The following is a 13656-nucleotide window of genomic DNA, read 5'->3' as shown; positions in this document are numbered from 1 at the left end:
GCTGCCACCGCGGCCGCGGGGGGGGGGGAGGGGGGGCTTCTCGTCGGCTCCCCCAAACCCCCCCAAACCCTCCCCCAGACCCCCGAGCCCCACTCACCGAAGCGGGGTTCGCCCGCTGCCCCCTCTCCTGCTCCCGGCACTGCAGCCCCGCCAGGTGCCTCTCCAGGGCCGCCCAGTCCATGGCCGGGGGCTGCGGGTCCCGGGGGGGTTGCGCCCCGTTCCCCCGGAGCCCCCCGGAGCCTTTCCGAGCCCCCCGGCGCCCCCCTCCCGGCCCCGCCGCTCCCCCCCCGGCTCCCCCCCGTTGCTGCTGGGGGGGGGGAAGCGGCGGGGGGCGCTGGTGCGGCCGCGGCCGGGGGGCTCCGGGCTGGGGGGCGCCGGGGGGGGGGCGCTTCAAGGAGCCGGGGGAGCCGCTGCGGGGAGCGGGCGAGGAGCGGCGGAGGGCATCGGCGGAGCGGCAGGGAGGCGGCGGGGAGGGCAGGGAGCCCCCGTCCTCCTCCTCCTCTTCTTCCTCTTCTTCTTCCTCCTCCTCCTCCTCCTCTTCCTCCTCCTCCGAGTCGCCCAGCGCCGCCAGGTCCAGGCTGCTGGGGGACGGCGAGGACTTGCAGTCGGAGCACGGCGTCACTTTGCTCGAGTTGGACTCGGAGCTGGAGCGGCTGCTGCCGGCGTCGCTCCCTAAATCCATGCCATCCTCGCGGGGGTCCTGCCGGGGGAGAAGCGAGAGGCTCCGCGTCAGGGATGCCCGGCCCCGACCCGAGGCCACCGGGGTGGGGTGGGGGGAGAAGGAAAGAAGCCGGGATTTTTTTTTTTTTTTTTTTGGGGGGGGGGGGAGGCTGCCCCCGAGCACCGGAGCCTCCGCCGAGCCGCCCCGACGCCGCCGCGGGGCGGCCGGGAGGCGGCGCCGGCCCCGCGATCGCAGCGCCCCCGGCGGCTGCCGGGCCCCGAGGGCGGCCGGTGGGGAGGGGGGGGGGAAGGACAGGAGCTTTCTTCCCCCTCCCCTTTTAAAAAAACAGCTCGAGGGGCCTCTGAACAGCCCTGCTCCAAAAGCAGGATCCTCCCCGTGTACGTTCGGGGGGGCTGAAGGGGTGTCCCACCCGCAGGTGCCCCCATCCCCATCCCGAAATCGGCTCCGGGGAGCTGCATCCTGCCAGGGGATGGGTGCTGGGTGACAGGGACACCAAACTTCTCACAGCCACAGGGGCTGGTGCAGGGAGAGCTGGCAGCCTGCCTTAATCACGGTTTCAGTTCTAAAATTCGGTCATTCAATTGCATTTGGAGTTTGTTGTTTGACAGAAGGATGGGGACCTCAGTGAGATGCACATCCCTACGGCTGCACGGGGTTTTAAAATGCCACCCTGCATGGGATTGAGAAGGTAGTGCCTGACACCGATGTGTGGGACATGGGACAGGCAAACAGGGCCAGGGTGGATGTCTGGCTTGGTGGAGCTGGTGGCAGTGCCCGCAGCTCCCTGTGCCAGCTCCACGTGCCCTGCTCGCACACGGGGGGCCTGGCACAGCCCTGCTGGTTCTTCCGAGCAGCATAAAGGGAAGAGGGGAAGCAGGAGAACATCTGCAGCTGCTTAAGCCCCATGACTTTTGAACTTGCTGTGCAGCTACTCATCCACAGCAGATGACAAACCTCTCCCGGAGCAGCCGGGGGAGGCGTTGGGCGATTGCCTTGCACAAAGCGGGGCCAACGCGGAGGTCCCAGAAGCATCGCCCACAGGGTGGTCCCAGAGCTTGCACTGACATACTTGGTTTTAGATGATGGGATTTAGATTTAGATGACAAATGCTGGGGGGAGCTTGCTGAGGTCAGGACACATTATCAGTGGGCGAGCAGTGTCAGCACAGAGATCTCAGATCCATGTCTCCACAGCTCAGACACAGCCACCACCTTCCCTTTATTAGCGGCAATGATCTGCAGCACAAGGAGGTGGCTGTGCTTAGGGGATTGTATGGGCTCGGCCGATTTTGGGGTCCTGTTGTTCTCCCATCCCGCTGGTGACAGGGGACAAGTGAGACAGAGGTCCCAGAAATAGACACCGGCTGTGACAAACCTACCCCGTGAGCTCTTCTGGGCAGACGGAAACACCTGCACCTGGTGGTGTGGGAGATCCTGGGTCCCAGACACAGCTCAGTGACCAGTGAAAGCTTGGTCACAAAGACAGGATCTCTCTGGACATCACCAGGTGCTATCCAGGCTCCATCACAGAGTAAATCCTGGCACACTCCAGCTAACTGGGAGCAGCCATGGCCAGGGCTGCTTCCCCCTTCCCACCCCATCCTGCTTCCCTGCCCTGGCTGCTGGCACCTGCCATGGGACCCATAAAATCAGTGACTGTGCAAAGTGCACTAGTAAAAATAATCCCAGTGAATGGCAGGAGGGAGCAAGAGTTAAGCCTCCATCCTGGAAATGGATCGCAGTGCAAAAATCTGTCCCAGTTGCACAGCTCTGTGGCTGGGGGGGGGGTTGTGTTTGACATATTTTGTGGGGCGTATTTCTGTATTTGAGCGTATTTCTGTATTGCAAGGCGGGGGAGCAGCCTGATCGGTTCCAGTCTGGTAGTCACAGGCTGCGGAAAGCTTTATTTATAGGATCTCACGGCGCGCGTGATTGATTAGGAAGATTTCTTTTCTTTCCTGTGACAAGTGTAAGGCTAACATCGTGTGGAAGAGGAGGGAGCTCCCCTGCTGTGAGGCACACTGACTTCTTGGGGCACTGCCTGTCCAGGCAGGACTCTGTGGATGCTCACAGTCCTTTCTGTGGTCACCTGAGTTCCCTTTGCACTTCCAATGAATTCAGCTTTCATGCCAAAAAGTCGCCACGGGCACAGCAATGTAAGGTGAACACCTCCAGCAGCCGCTGGAGTGTCCCAGGGACACCAAGCCCTTGGTAGAACCCCAGGTGTCTCATTCTAAATGAAACCAGCTAAGTATGAGTGAAAAAAAAAATAAAATAAAATAAATGAGAGGAAGACGTGTCCAGTACCTGAAGAAAAGCAGCCCCTGACAAAATGGGGTCTCACCCTTTGGCTTACGGGGAACAGTTCCTTGTCCCCTGTCCCTGCCAACCCACACCCAGGCCTTCCTTCAAGCATGGGCATTCCCTGTTTAGGTTAATCAGAACACATGTGCCTGATGATTGTCTAAGTTTCTCTTTTATTTTTTTTTTCACTTTCTCTGCAGACAGATGCAGTTGTTTTACCCTTGTAAAGTAGGCCCTCTGCATTCCTAATTACAGATGAGGGCTATATTTCCACTTGACCCTTCAGAAGAAGCTGGTTATTGTTATTCACAACACACATGTAATTTCTTCTCCTTTACAAGCCTACATCAAATAAGTTGCTTCTCCAAAGCGATGAACGGCTTGAAATTCCTATGAATTTTAAGGGGTGGAGGGTGTGAACACAAGCCCTTGTAGATGAAAGAATGTGCTTTACAGTTATTTTATTCAGTGTAAAGGAGGTTTTAATACAAACAAGGCTGGTTGGGTTGATTCTGAAACAGAAATATATCACAAAAATAGAGTCCTTACTACTTCCCCTGAATGAATGCAGGGCCAATTTAAAAGGCAGCTTGCTTATTATCATAAGCTATTAAATTTACTTCATTTTACCATTTTGGCACTATTCTTTCTCACGCTAACCTGCAGAAGCTGTTAGGGAGGGGAAGGAGGGAGGCAGGGACAGCGAAGGCCCAGGCAGCCCCTTGGGGCCTGTACGCCCAGACCTAGAGGCAGGAATGGCTCTGTGGCAGCTCTTCCTTTCACCTCAGCACTCCTGTCCCCTCCTAAAGCCCCCAAACGTTTACCCGACATCTTAACCCAATGCTTTTGGATTGTGATTGCCTTAAATTTGGGCAGGGGCAGAGTTGACCCTTGTTACCATGCAGGTGAGGCCTTGCCAGGGAAATGGCGCTGCCCTGCCCTGACAGGAAGGCCCCGCTTCCCCTGAGCGCCAGCAGTTTCTGTATTTCCTTTCAAGAAAAAGGAAAAGGACCGCCCGGAGAGCAGTCCTGGTCATTCCTTAAAACCCATCCAACTTCCAGCTCCAATGGAAAGCCAAGTGGCACTGTCCCACCCCTCCAGCCCCTTCCCACAGCTCATTTGCACCGTTTCTGAGGGAAAAGCACCATGCTTGGTGCGCCGGGAGGAGCAGGCAGATACCATGGTGACAGACACCTTCCAGTACTGCGAAATCAAACAGGAACTCAGAAATCTGTGTTTTAAGGCCAAATTATATATAGGAGCAGCACATGCTTGACATCTGCTGCTGTTTCCTATTAGTGTCGTTTGCTTGATTAATCCCCCGCAGCCCGCCCAGCACAGGGAGGTACCGCTCGGGCTCTCTTTGAGGGATTCAGCAAACTCCTGCACAGGCCAGCCCTGTAGGACCTCCTGAGGAGGACAAACCTCACCAAGGTCTCACCACCAGCTAACAGGATTTAGGGCTTCATCCCGTGTACTGCAGGGCTCCCAGCCCCGTGCCTGGTGGTGTTGGGCTCTGTCCTGTTTGTGCAGGGGGTGCTCAGTCCCAGCTATGGCCGAGCTGGCAGCTCCAGATGCTTTCCACAGACATCAGAGCAGGCATGGGAATGGAAAAGGTCAAAATTAAGGCTGAATGCTGCTGGAAAAGGAACATATTGCTCACACTGAAGTGATGGCTGCAACACATCTCTGGGTACATCCAGGAGAGAGGTGCCCTGCCCTCTGTCAGCTGCTTGTGACCCCTCACACCTTCATGAACTTTCAGGAACTCCAGCAGCCAAATGCCCTTGCATGCTGCTGACTCACCTCACCTGGTATAAGGTTACATTACATTTGGTATTTCAGATTATTTTTTTTCCTCTGTTTTACTACTGCTAATTCAATCGCCAAAGGCCACCTGCTCTAGAAACCACCAATACCAGGCTGCAGTCAGCTGAGCCCTACCACGTGCCACAGCCCCGATGATTTTGCTCGTCGAGGAGCACAGGGTTGCTGCATTACTTCACATTTCCTGGGCAGCCCCATGCCTTCCTGCAGCTCTGGTAACCACCCACCCACCTGCTCACAACACTGAAGCACAAAATATTGCCATTCCCACTTAAAAATGAACAGCATGTGGCATGGCACATGCCAGGCAAAGGACAGAGGCAATGCACGGGGCACCTTGCTCCTGTGGCTGCAGGAAGCACTTGGGGATGTTTCCATCCAGGTTGGCAGGTTTAAACATTTAAATTTAGCAAATTAATCCTTTGCTTAATTTAGAGCAGGGATAAGGAGGGAGGGTTAACAAAGAGGAGGAAATCACACCCGGCAGCTAGAGCCTAAGTGACTGCGGTCTTATTACAGCTCCTCTGCCGGCAGAAGGAGAGGTGGAGGGGAGGGAGAGCACGGAGCTGGCTCTGCAGGCACCACCAGGCTGGTGGTACGGCCACACAACAGACCCACAGAGAGTGTAAAAAATGGTGCCCAAGTGGTTTCCCTCTAAATAATGAGCTGCAGGCAGGAGGGTGAGCCAAAGGCCAACTGCAGATTGACGAGCAAGATTTTTAAAGAGCCTCTCTTAAGTTTCTTATTTGACTCTTTTCTTATGCATCCCTGGCCAAGCCCAGTGGCAAATTCCCCTTCTCCCCTCTGGGGAATTCTCAAAAAGATAACAGTGGGGAAGGAAATAAAAAGGCACACCTCTGTTTTCAGAAGCACCTACCGCACCTTCCTGCTCCCAGTGGGTTATGAAGGAGGAAACGAGGGAGGAACAAATCCCCTTCAATTAAAATTACTTCTTGGCCATTTTAATAGGGCAGAAGAGAAAACTGCTGAAACCCCTGAGACTTGTCATTCAGGACGCCAAAGCGGCCAGTCACGATGACTAATTTTATTCCCAGCCAGTGGGAAATGTGCTGATACACACACCAGAGGTTTTATCACCGCTTCGCCAAGGCAGGGATTACCACCTGAATACAGTCAAAGTGAAATTATGCTGAAATCAGTAGAAAGCAAATACAGCATTAAAGGCAATTACCAAAAAAAATACCCTTCAAGGACTAAATGGGCTGCAATTACCTTATTAGCAGCCCAGTAGCAGTGCTGCCTCCAGAGTGCTCTGCTTGTGCCCTCTCCTCTGCAGGCGAGGAGCGTGGCTCTGCTGCCCCCTTCCCCTTCATCCTTTGGTGTGACGCCCACCTCCCACTGCCCGCTCCGGCCCTGCTCATCGCCTGGAGGTGACACCCTGTGACACCCCCACTGTTCCTGGGGGCCTGGGGAGCTGGGATGGGTGATGCAGATGTGCCTGGTACCTTGGAAAACATGATCTCTCCTCTTCCTCCTCATGCAACGGAGCCAGGACTGTGCCCGCTGTCACATATTTTTCCATCAAGGACACGTTGCCAGCATTAATGGAAATTCAGTGAGGTTGTGAATTCCCCTTTCCTCTGTTTTTGCTCCTGCTGGGGCTGTTTCCCCCGGTCTGGGCAGTCACAAGGAGCCAGCAGAGCACTCAGAGCAAATGCACTCGGTAAGCACAAAGCGAGGTCAGGAGGGATCCCCCTTATCTCCGCAAGGACCTCTGGAATTCGGTGTAATCACCAAGGCCATGGAAAAAAAATGCCATATCCTAAACTGGTTTCGCAGGCACGTTGGTAAGGAATGCAGCTGAGGAAATAGCTGAAATAGTTCTGCATGACTCCACAGCAGCACCGCCACATCTTGATATTTCTGGAGTCGCCCTAAACCTATTAACTCATGAATCCCAGCATGCGCGGAGGAGGTTACTTAGTGCCGAAGGTCAGCGCTGTGACAAAACCCACCCTGCCCTGCTCCTCTCTGCGCATGGGGAGCAGAGGGCAGGGGAACGGGGAGGAATTGGCCCCTTAATGATGTGTGGGCTGCCTCTGCCAGCTCCACTGGTCACAGAGGTCACAAAGCTGGGGGCTGGTGGTGTTGCGGAGGAGAGTGAGGACAGTGCTTGGGTCCCTCAGCTGCCTCCAGCCCAGCTGGCTAAGCTCAAGGACACCACATTGGGAGCAGGAGCCAGCACCTGGGAATTTCTTCTGAGGTGTCCTTCTGGCTGATGGGAGGTTGCACTCCTCGGGCAGAACAAGGCAAGATGCTTGGAGAACTCACCCACTGATGGACACGGGCCACAGTTCAAGGAAAAAAAAAAAGTTTAGGATATTTTCGAGGCTGTCAGGCACTGCTGTGAGCTCGGCCCAGGGAGCACCCCTGCTCTGAACCCACCACCACTGCCGATTCCCAGCGTGCGGCCAAGGGCAGTTACCTTTTGTTACTCCTTTACCTCCATGTTTTTACGTACCAGCGTACATTTCGATGCAGTTCAGGTTCACAGGGGCACAGCCTGCTGCTTTGCTTTCCTCTGATGATTTATGATGTGCTTCATGCAGCCTGCTGGAGCAGCGCGTGGGCACGGCAGCTCCACGGGCAGCCCAAGCTGTTCCTTGCAGCGCCTGCCTGGTGCCCACTGCCCTCAAACAGCTTTCCAAAATCTATGGGACAGCTCAAAACCTCTCCCTCCTTCATCCTGGGGGTCCCAGGGGACTAATAACCACCCTGCAAATGCAACAGTGCCACGCCAGCCTTATCTACCATCGGCGTGCAGCTGCCCGCAGGCTGCCTGCCAGCCTTGGACCTGCCGGGGACTGCAGCGCGTAACGAAGAGCCAAGGGCCAGGGACGGCTGATTTACCACATTAGGAATCCGCTCAGCCCTCTCCGGGAAGTATTTTGTTACCAATCTGTATTCCAAATAAGGAACAAAACTTCAAAAAAGCCAAAAAAAAACCACCATCATGGTACAAAAAAAAAAAAAAAACAACAAGGAAAATAAAATATGTAACTACAGCACATGTAGCTGTGAGGAAACAAAACCTCTTCCCTGATGATGAATTATACTTTGCTTGCAACAGATGCAGCTCTTTATATTTGTTTTCTGCATAAATCTACATATTAGCCTGAAAGCAACTGTATGTGCTTTGTCTTGCCTTGGTTACATCAGTCACTGCTCTTTTTAGCTGATTGCCTTCGAGTGCTGGGCTGGGGCCTCCAAGTGCAGCTTCGCTCCTGAAAATGGTCCTGCTTTGGAGCTTTTCCAGCACCAAAAGTGCCTGGTGCTTCTGCAGGGGCTGTGCCATGCCATGGTGTGCCATGCCGTGCTGAGCTCTGTGTGCCTGGAGCTGCCTCCCTACCATGCAGGTGTGGGAATGGCCAAGGTCTGCCTCTGCGATGTCCTTTACTCACCATCTATAATTTATCACCGTTGTTTAATAATTTGTAGCCCTTGGAAACTCCTGCCGCATCCCTGAGCCTGTTGCAGGTGGCCATGGACAAACAGGGGGTGAACGTCCCCATTCCAGCCCTAAAACCCTCACCCAGAAATGTTCAGCGTGAGGCTGCAGGGACATGGGGACACTGCTGGGGATCCTCCACCTGCTCTCTGGCCCGGGGCAAGCAGTGCCCAAAGACACAGTGCCCAGGAGCATCCCTGTCAGTGCAGGGCAGCTGGAGGGGGTGGCAGCAGCCCCCACCTGCTGGGTGCCCGTGCCACAAGGGAGGCAGCAGCGGGAGCGTGGCAGGGGCCGGATTTTCTCTGCAGCCTCCTGGAAAAGGGAAAAGTGCAGGTACCGAATATAATTACGTTATTGAACAGTGAGCACATTTTTTTCAGCTTTTCATAATCTTATTTAGTGCTATTGGGGTCAAGTGAAATTATTGTTAATTGTTTTTACGAAACACGTCTGATGAATTTGTTTTTCTCTGTAGGATCATAACTCTCGGGGAGAATCATTTTCCTCTCCTCGAGAAGCCTTACTTAACATCCGCGTGCTCCAAATTGAAGTGACGAAGCAAGCAAACAATTACTGCAGCACCTCGTTAACGGGAGCAGACTCATCCTAAAGCCATACACTGGGAGGAAAGCCCTCCTGGCTGCACTGCTCTCTGGGACACCCCCTGTGCTCTCCAGGGGCACCGCACAGAGGCTGGGTGCTGCAGGCAGAGCCAGCTGCCACCTCTGTCCCCACAGCCTGAACTCCCGTGGCTTTCGGGGACTGAAAAATATGCTTTTATTAGTGGTGGTGGTGTTTTTTTTTTTTTCCACATGGCAAATCGGGAGTTGAAAAGACCTGCAGATCCGTGTCTGAGCTCTCTTGTTGCCCAAGCTGCGGGTCAGACGTGCGCTCAAATCAGCGCACAAATGCCAGAGCAGGACAGCAAAAAATAGAAAGCAAATTGCCGTGACCTATTACCGCAGAGAAAAGGTCTATTTCTAATCCATGCGCTATTTCAACAGAGGTATTTCCAGCTAATCTCCGACAGTAACCCACTTAGGCAAAGCTTCGTGCAAAAGCAGCATCACTGCCAGCTGCCGACTGCTCCTCAGCAGCAGCAGGACGGAGCGGCGCCCACCCGGGCTGTCACGGAGCACCAGCACGGCAAATATTTCATGGCTGAGTTACCGGTGGGCATGGATAATATCCAGGATTTCAGGCTGCAGACCTGGCAGGGTGGGCGAGCAGATCCCCTCCAGCTCTAGGTAAAGCCTGGGACGAAGCCTGGTGGGATGCAGGGAGGACAAGCAGTGTTCAGGAGGGGCTGGCAGGGATGCGAGCCCCCAAACCCCTCGTGGCAAGCAGGCAGGACCACCGGCACCTGGAGAGCCCGGCTGCAAAGAGGATAACCAGCAGCATAATCTCCTGGCGTTCCCAGCCCTGAGCCTGCGACGTGGTGGAGGAGAAAAGCTCGCAGAGTGATGGAGAGAGATGTCACCGCTGGCGGCGCCGCTCCCTGATCCAATTCCCAGCAAGGCTTCGAGCCGCAGACTGAAAAACGAGGCAGAGGATTTGGGCTCGGCAAGGCAGCAGTGCAGAGCAGCACGCGTGTGTGCAGCAAACACCTGGAGAAATACCAGAAGTGGTGGGCAGCTCTTGGTGGCCCGTGCCCAAAAATTTCAGGTGGTGCCACTGGGGTGACACCACGTCCAAAACGAGCAGCAGACAGGGTGAGGTTTCGTGCTCCCGTGGGTGCTCCAAGACCACATCTCGAATAAACCAAGTGCGCCTGTTTAAATGCCTTAATCATCAACACACCTGGTGTGGCAGCTCCGTTACAGGAGTGATAGATGGGAGCCAGCTCCTGAGAGCTCTGTTTGTTTTGCAGAAGCCTTGCGAGGCACAAACTCCATCCTCAGCTGTTCCCGAGCGGCAAGGTAGGCGGCTTGGGTATTTTTGACTGTGCTGCAAGAAAGCGGGGTATCAACACCCGCATTGCTCCGTGGTTAGTGCAGCTAGGGCATGAGGTCCCTGGCAGTGCTAAAAAGCCTGGTCCTACCATCTCTGGAAGAAAATCCTGGAGCTGACTGCCATGGCCTACACAAAATGGGTACTGAACAGGTAAAATAGAGCCGCAGGAGAGGGGAAGGCACTGAATGAGCCAAAGAAAGGAGGAAGCAGGGGGGACGGGGCTGCTGTGCTGTGCTCTGCCCCGCTGCTGACCCAGTGCTTGAGGTTTTCCCACTGACACAGGAACCCAGCAGCACAGAAAGTGAGTAATCCTCTTAGCAGCCCCGCGCTGTGCTCCAATTAGCGCCAGCAGCTCAGCCTTGCTGGGGGTTTATTAATTAAGGGAGGAAGCGGGGATTGAGGGAGCTTAGCGCATGGCTTCTGGGGCTGGGAGAAAGGAGGGGTCCTAAAATAACCCAGGGCCCTCAAATAACCCGGAGGAGAAAACGCCTTGGCAGCAGAACTGAGTCAGCACAGCTCCCAGCACCGCTGCTCGTGCTGTCCCGCTCTCCTTCTGGCCCCAAATCTGAGTCCCTTCCCAGGTCATCGTGTACCACACCCTACAAAATACCCCCCAAGCGCTGCTTCTGCTCCATCAGGACATTTAAATTGGACGTGGCATTTTTCACGTCTCCAGCTTGGTATTTCTCAATGGTTTTCACACCGTGGAAAGGCGAGAAGCTTCCCCCCGGGCGTGCACAGGAGGAGCAGGGAGGAGCTGTGGGGTCTGTCCTCCTGCCCCGATCACAGACCCGCAGCACCCACACCCCAGCTCCAGCCAGGGCAGCTCCCATCCCACCCCTGGCCCTGGCAGTGTGAGCATTTGCCATCCTTAGGAAACTCATTAAGAAGTTTTAGCACACTTCACAGCTCTCCCATTTAACAGAGAAAGCCCATAAATACTGAGAGCATACTCAGGATAAAAGGCAGCGGTGAGGTTAAGCAGGGAATCGCTTTGGTAGGCACAAACGCCACTTTCTGCTGTGCTGCCAGACAAAATTGTGCACGTCTCCAAAGGGACACGGTGCTTAGAATAAATGGGAAGGTCGCTGGGAACTGCAGGCCGCCTCTTTGTGCGCCTCCCTTTTTCTGTTTTTAAGCAGCTTGGGAGAGAAGAAGCCACAAAGAGCCAAGGAAGCGCAACTCTGCCCCCAGACAGACCTCACGGCACGGCTGGGACGTGCAGCCCCTCCGGGACACCGAAGGCCCAACTTCATTTTACATTTAAGAGCCCTTAGCATTGATACCCCGCTGAAAGGAGATGAATCACACCTTGAAGTCAAAACCTGTTGGAAGGAGACCCAGGTGGGGTGCCCAGCACCCCCAGTGCTTGCCTGGGAGCCCCCTTTCCTGGGCAGGACTCGTTGCTGGAAGAATTTGCTGCACACAACCTCGGCTGCCAGACACGGAGGCTGGTTGCAGGCCGTGTGTCCTTGATGGACCCGTTATGAAATAAAGCCCATGTAAAATTTATCAGTAGACCAGATGAGGTTAAAAATATCACCTCAGGCTGAGTTAGGCTCTCCCTCGAGGCCCTGGCAGGTTTGCCTGAGTACATCTCCGTGGGAGCAGTGCCTTCACATGGGGCAAGGGCTTTTTGCACCCACACCCACTGTATAACAAACGGGCTCCTGTCCTGACTTTGCTGACCCCTCCCGGCTTACAGCGCTATTTGTAAGGCAGGGACCCAGGCATTCAGACCATTTGCACGTTATTTACAGGATTTGTCTCCCCAGCTACATTTCTAGGAGAAGAGAAGGAGCAGTGTGAGCGCAGAGGCATCTGCCATGCAGGGTACTCACGTGCATCTTCCAAAGCAGCCCTCCTCCTTCAAGCCATTTTCGGAGAAATCCCGGTCTCTCGCCGGCCGCCTACGGCATCGCTGCCTCCTCGCCCTGCCCGTTCCCGCGGGACCTGGGCTCCAAAGCAGCCCTTAATGCATTTGGCACCGAGATGCAGCCTTAACTCTTCCCAGCAGTTGTGGGGGGACTCCACGGTGAGCCCCCCGCGGGCTTTGCTCCAGGCTTTGCTCCTCAGCAGCCTGTGGACGGAGGGAGCTCGCTGGGCAGTGCCGGAGAGCACGAGCCGAGCCTCCCAAATCCAGCCCTGTTACGTTCACCGACCTTGCAAGGAAAATCCTGTCTCGTCTGAATTATTCATAATACTTTCTGTTCTGCCAGCCCCGGCATACGGTTTGAATCATTAATATGTCATGACTTTTCATCTTCTCGTCTTTTATCTTCTCTCCTCCACGACTCCCTTCTTTAAAAATAACGCAGCCGTGGGTATATTAATTAGCATTAATCTGATCCACCTAATAGAAAACCCGTCCCCGTCCCGATGCGCGTCCTTCCTTGTGGGAAATACCACTTTAACAGCTCCGCGAGCAGGGACTGCGCTGGCTGGTTCTATCTAAAGCAGTGCAAAACATGTTTGGATTTCACTCTTTTGGCAGCACTTCCCGAGCCTGCAAGCCGCCCTAGTGATGGAAAGCAGGGTAGGCTTCCAGGAGAATAAAGGGAGGACAAGGTAGCTGTGCTGGGTGCTGCAGAGCAGCTCGTTTGCCTCCTTTTAAGCAGAGCTGGTGGCAAATCACAGACCCAACGTTCAAAGGTGTGGAAAAGAGGGGTGGTGGGGCTGGCTGTGCTCCACAGGGGTGTCCCTGCTGCTCACACCAGGAGCTGCCCACAAGGTTTTCCCCAGTGATTTTCTCCTGTCCTGGGAGGAGATTGTGTTTTGGGATGAGCAGAACAGCCCCAAGGATGCTCACCTCTCCGGCATGGGTCCCAGGCCAGGCTTTCAGGAGCAGCTGAGTGCTGTCCCCTCAGTCGGGAGGCTTGGCTGTCCCCACTTATTAAATTAAAGTCAGATCCAGCAATTAGCGTGCCGACGGGGGGCTGCTGCTTCCCGCAGCTCCCACTGATCGGGTCCGGGCAGGCAGAGCGGGATCGCCTGTCCTGTTCTCTGAAGAGCTAAAAGGCATCTCAGCTGCAGGGAGCTCCTGCCAATAAAAGCACAGCCCGGCATCCCTGCTTTCATTCTTCCTTAAATTATTTTCTGTGCCTAGCAAGGAGCCTGGGCTGGGTGTACGGGAGGAGGCTGGGCTCTGCCTGGCCCCCAGTGCCCCGTGCTGGCTGCTGCAGCTCCGGGTGAGGAGAGATGGGGATGGATGCACTCACCCCTTCCTCTCCCATTCCCTGCTTTATCCATTTTACACAGCAGCCACACCTGGCTTCGTAAGAGAAATGCACTGGGAACCTGAGCTATGCAGCATGCTGCCCCTAAGGTGGGTCTGAGGTTAATCATTCATTTCTGCCAGCTGGGATGAGGGCTTTTCATTCAGTTCATTTCAGAAGCGGAGAGGAAGAAGAAATGCAGTTGTC

The 13656-nt window shown here is 54.9% G+C and overlaps 1 protein-coding gene across 2 annotated transcripts in view; it reads right to left on the bottom strand.

The window, feature by feature from the left end:
• Positions 1–12629, bottom strand: part of SCHIP1 (schwannomin interacting protein 1) — a 43866-nt gene extending 31237 nt beyond the window's left edge. The window contains exons 1-2 of one of the 2 annotated variants that reach the window (XM_068692241.1): positions 12076–12629; positions 98–700 (exon numbers count right to left, since the gene is read on the bottom strand). In XM_068692241.1, the coding sequence (XP_068548342.1) occupies positions 98–700; positions 12076–12081 (609 nt within the window). In that variant the 5' untranslated portion in view covers positions 12082–12629. Of the gene's footprint in view, positions 1–97; positions 701–6278; positions 6495–12075 lie in introns of those variants that run through there. The other variant, XM_068692240.1, reaches the window with a different exon arrangement.
• Between the last annotated feature and the right edge of the window lie 1027 nt (positions 12630–13656).

Source organism: Anas acuta, chromosome 9, assembly GCF_963932015.1.
Source record: "Anas acuta chromosome 9, bAnaAcu1.1, whole genome shotgun sequence".
Lineage (NCBI taxonomy): Eukaryota > Metazoa > Chordata > Aves > Anseriformes > Anatidae > Anas > Anas acuta.
This window is presented reverse-complemented; position numbering and strand designations above follow the sequence as displayed.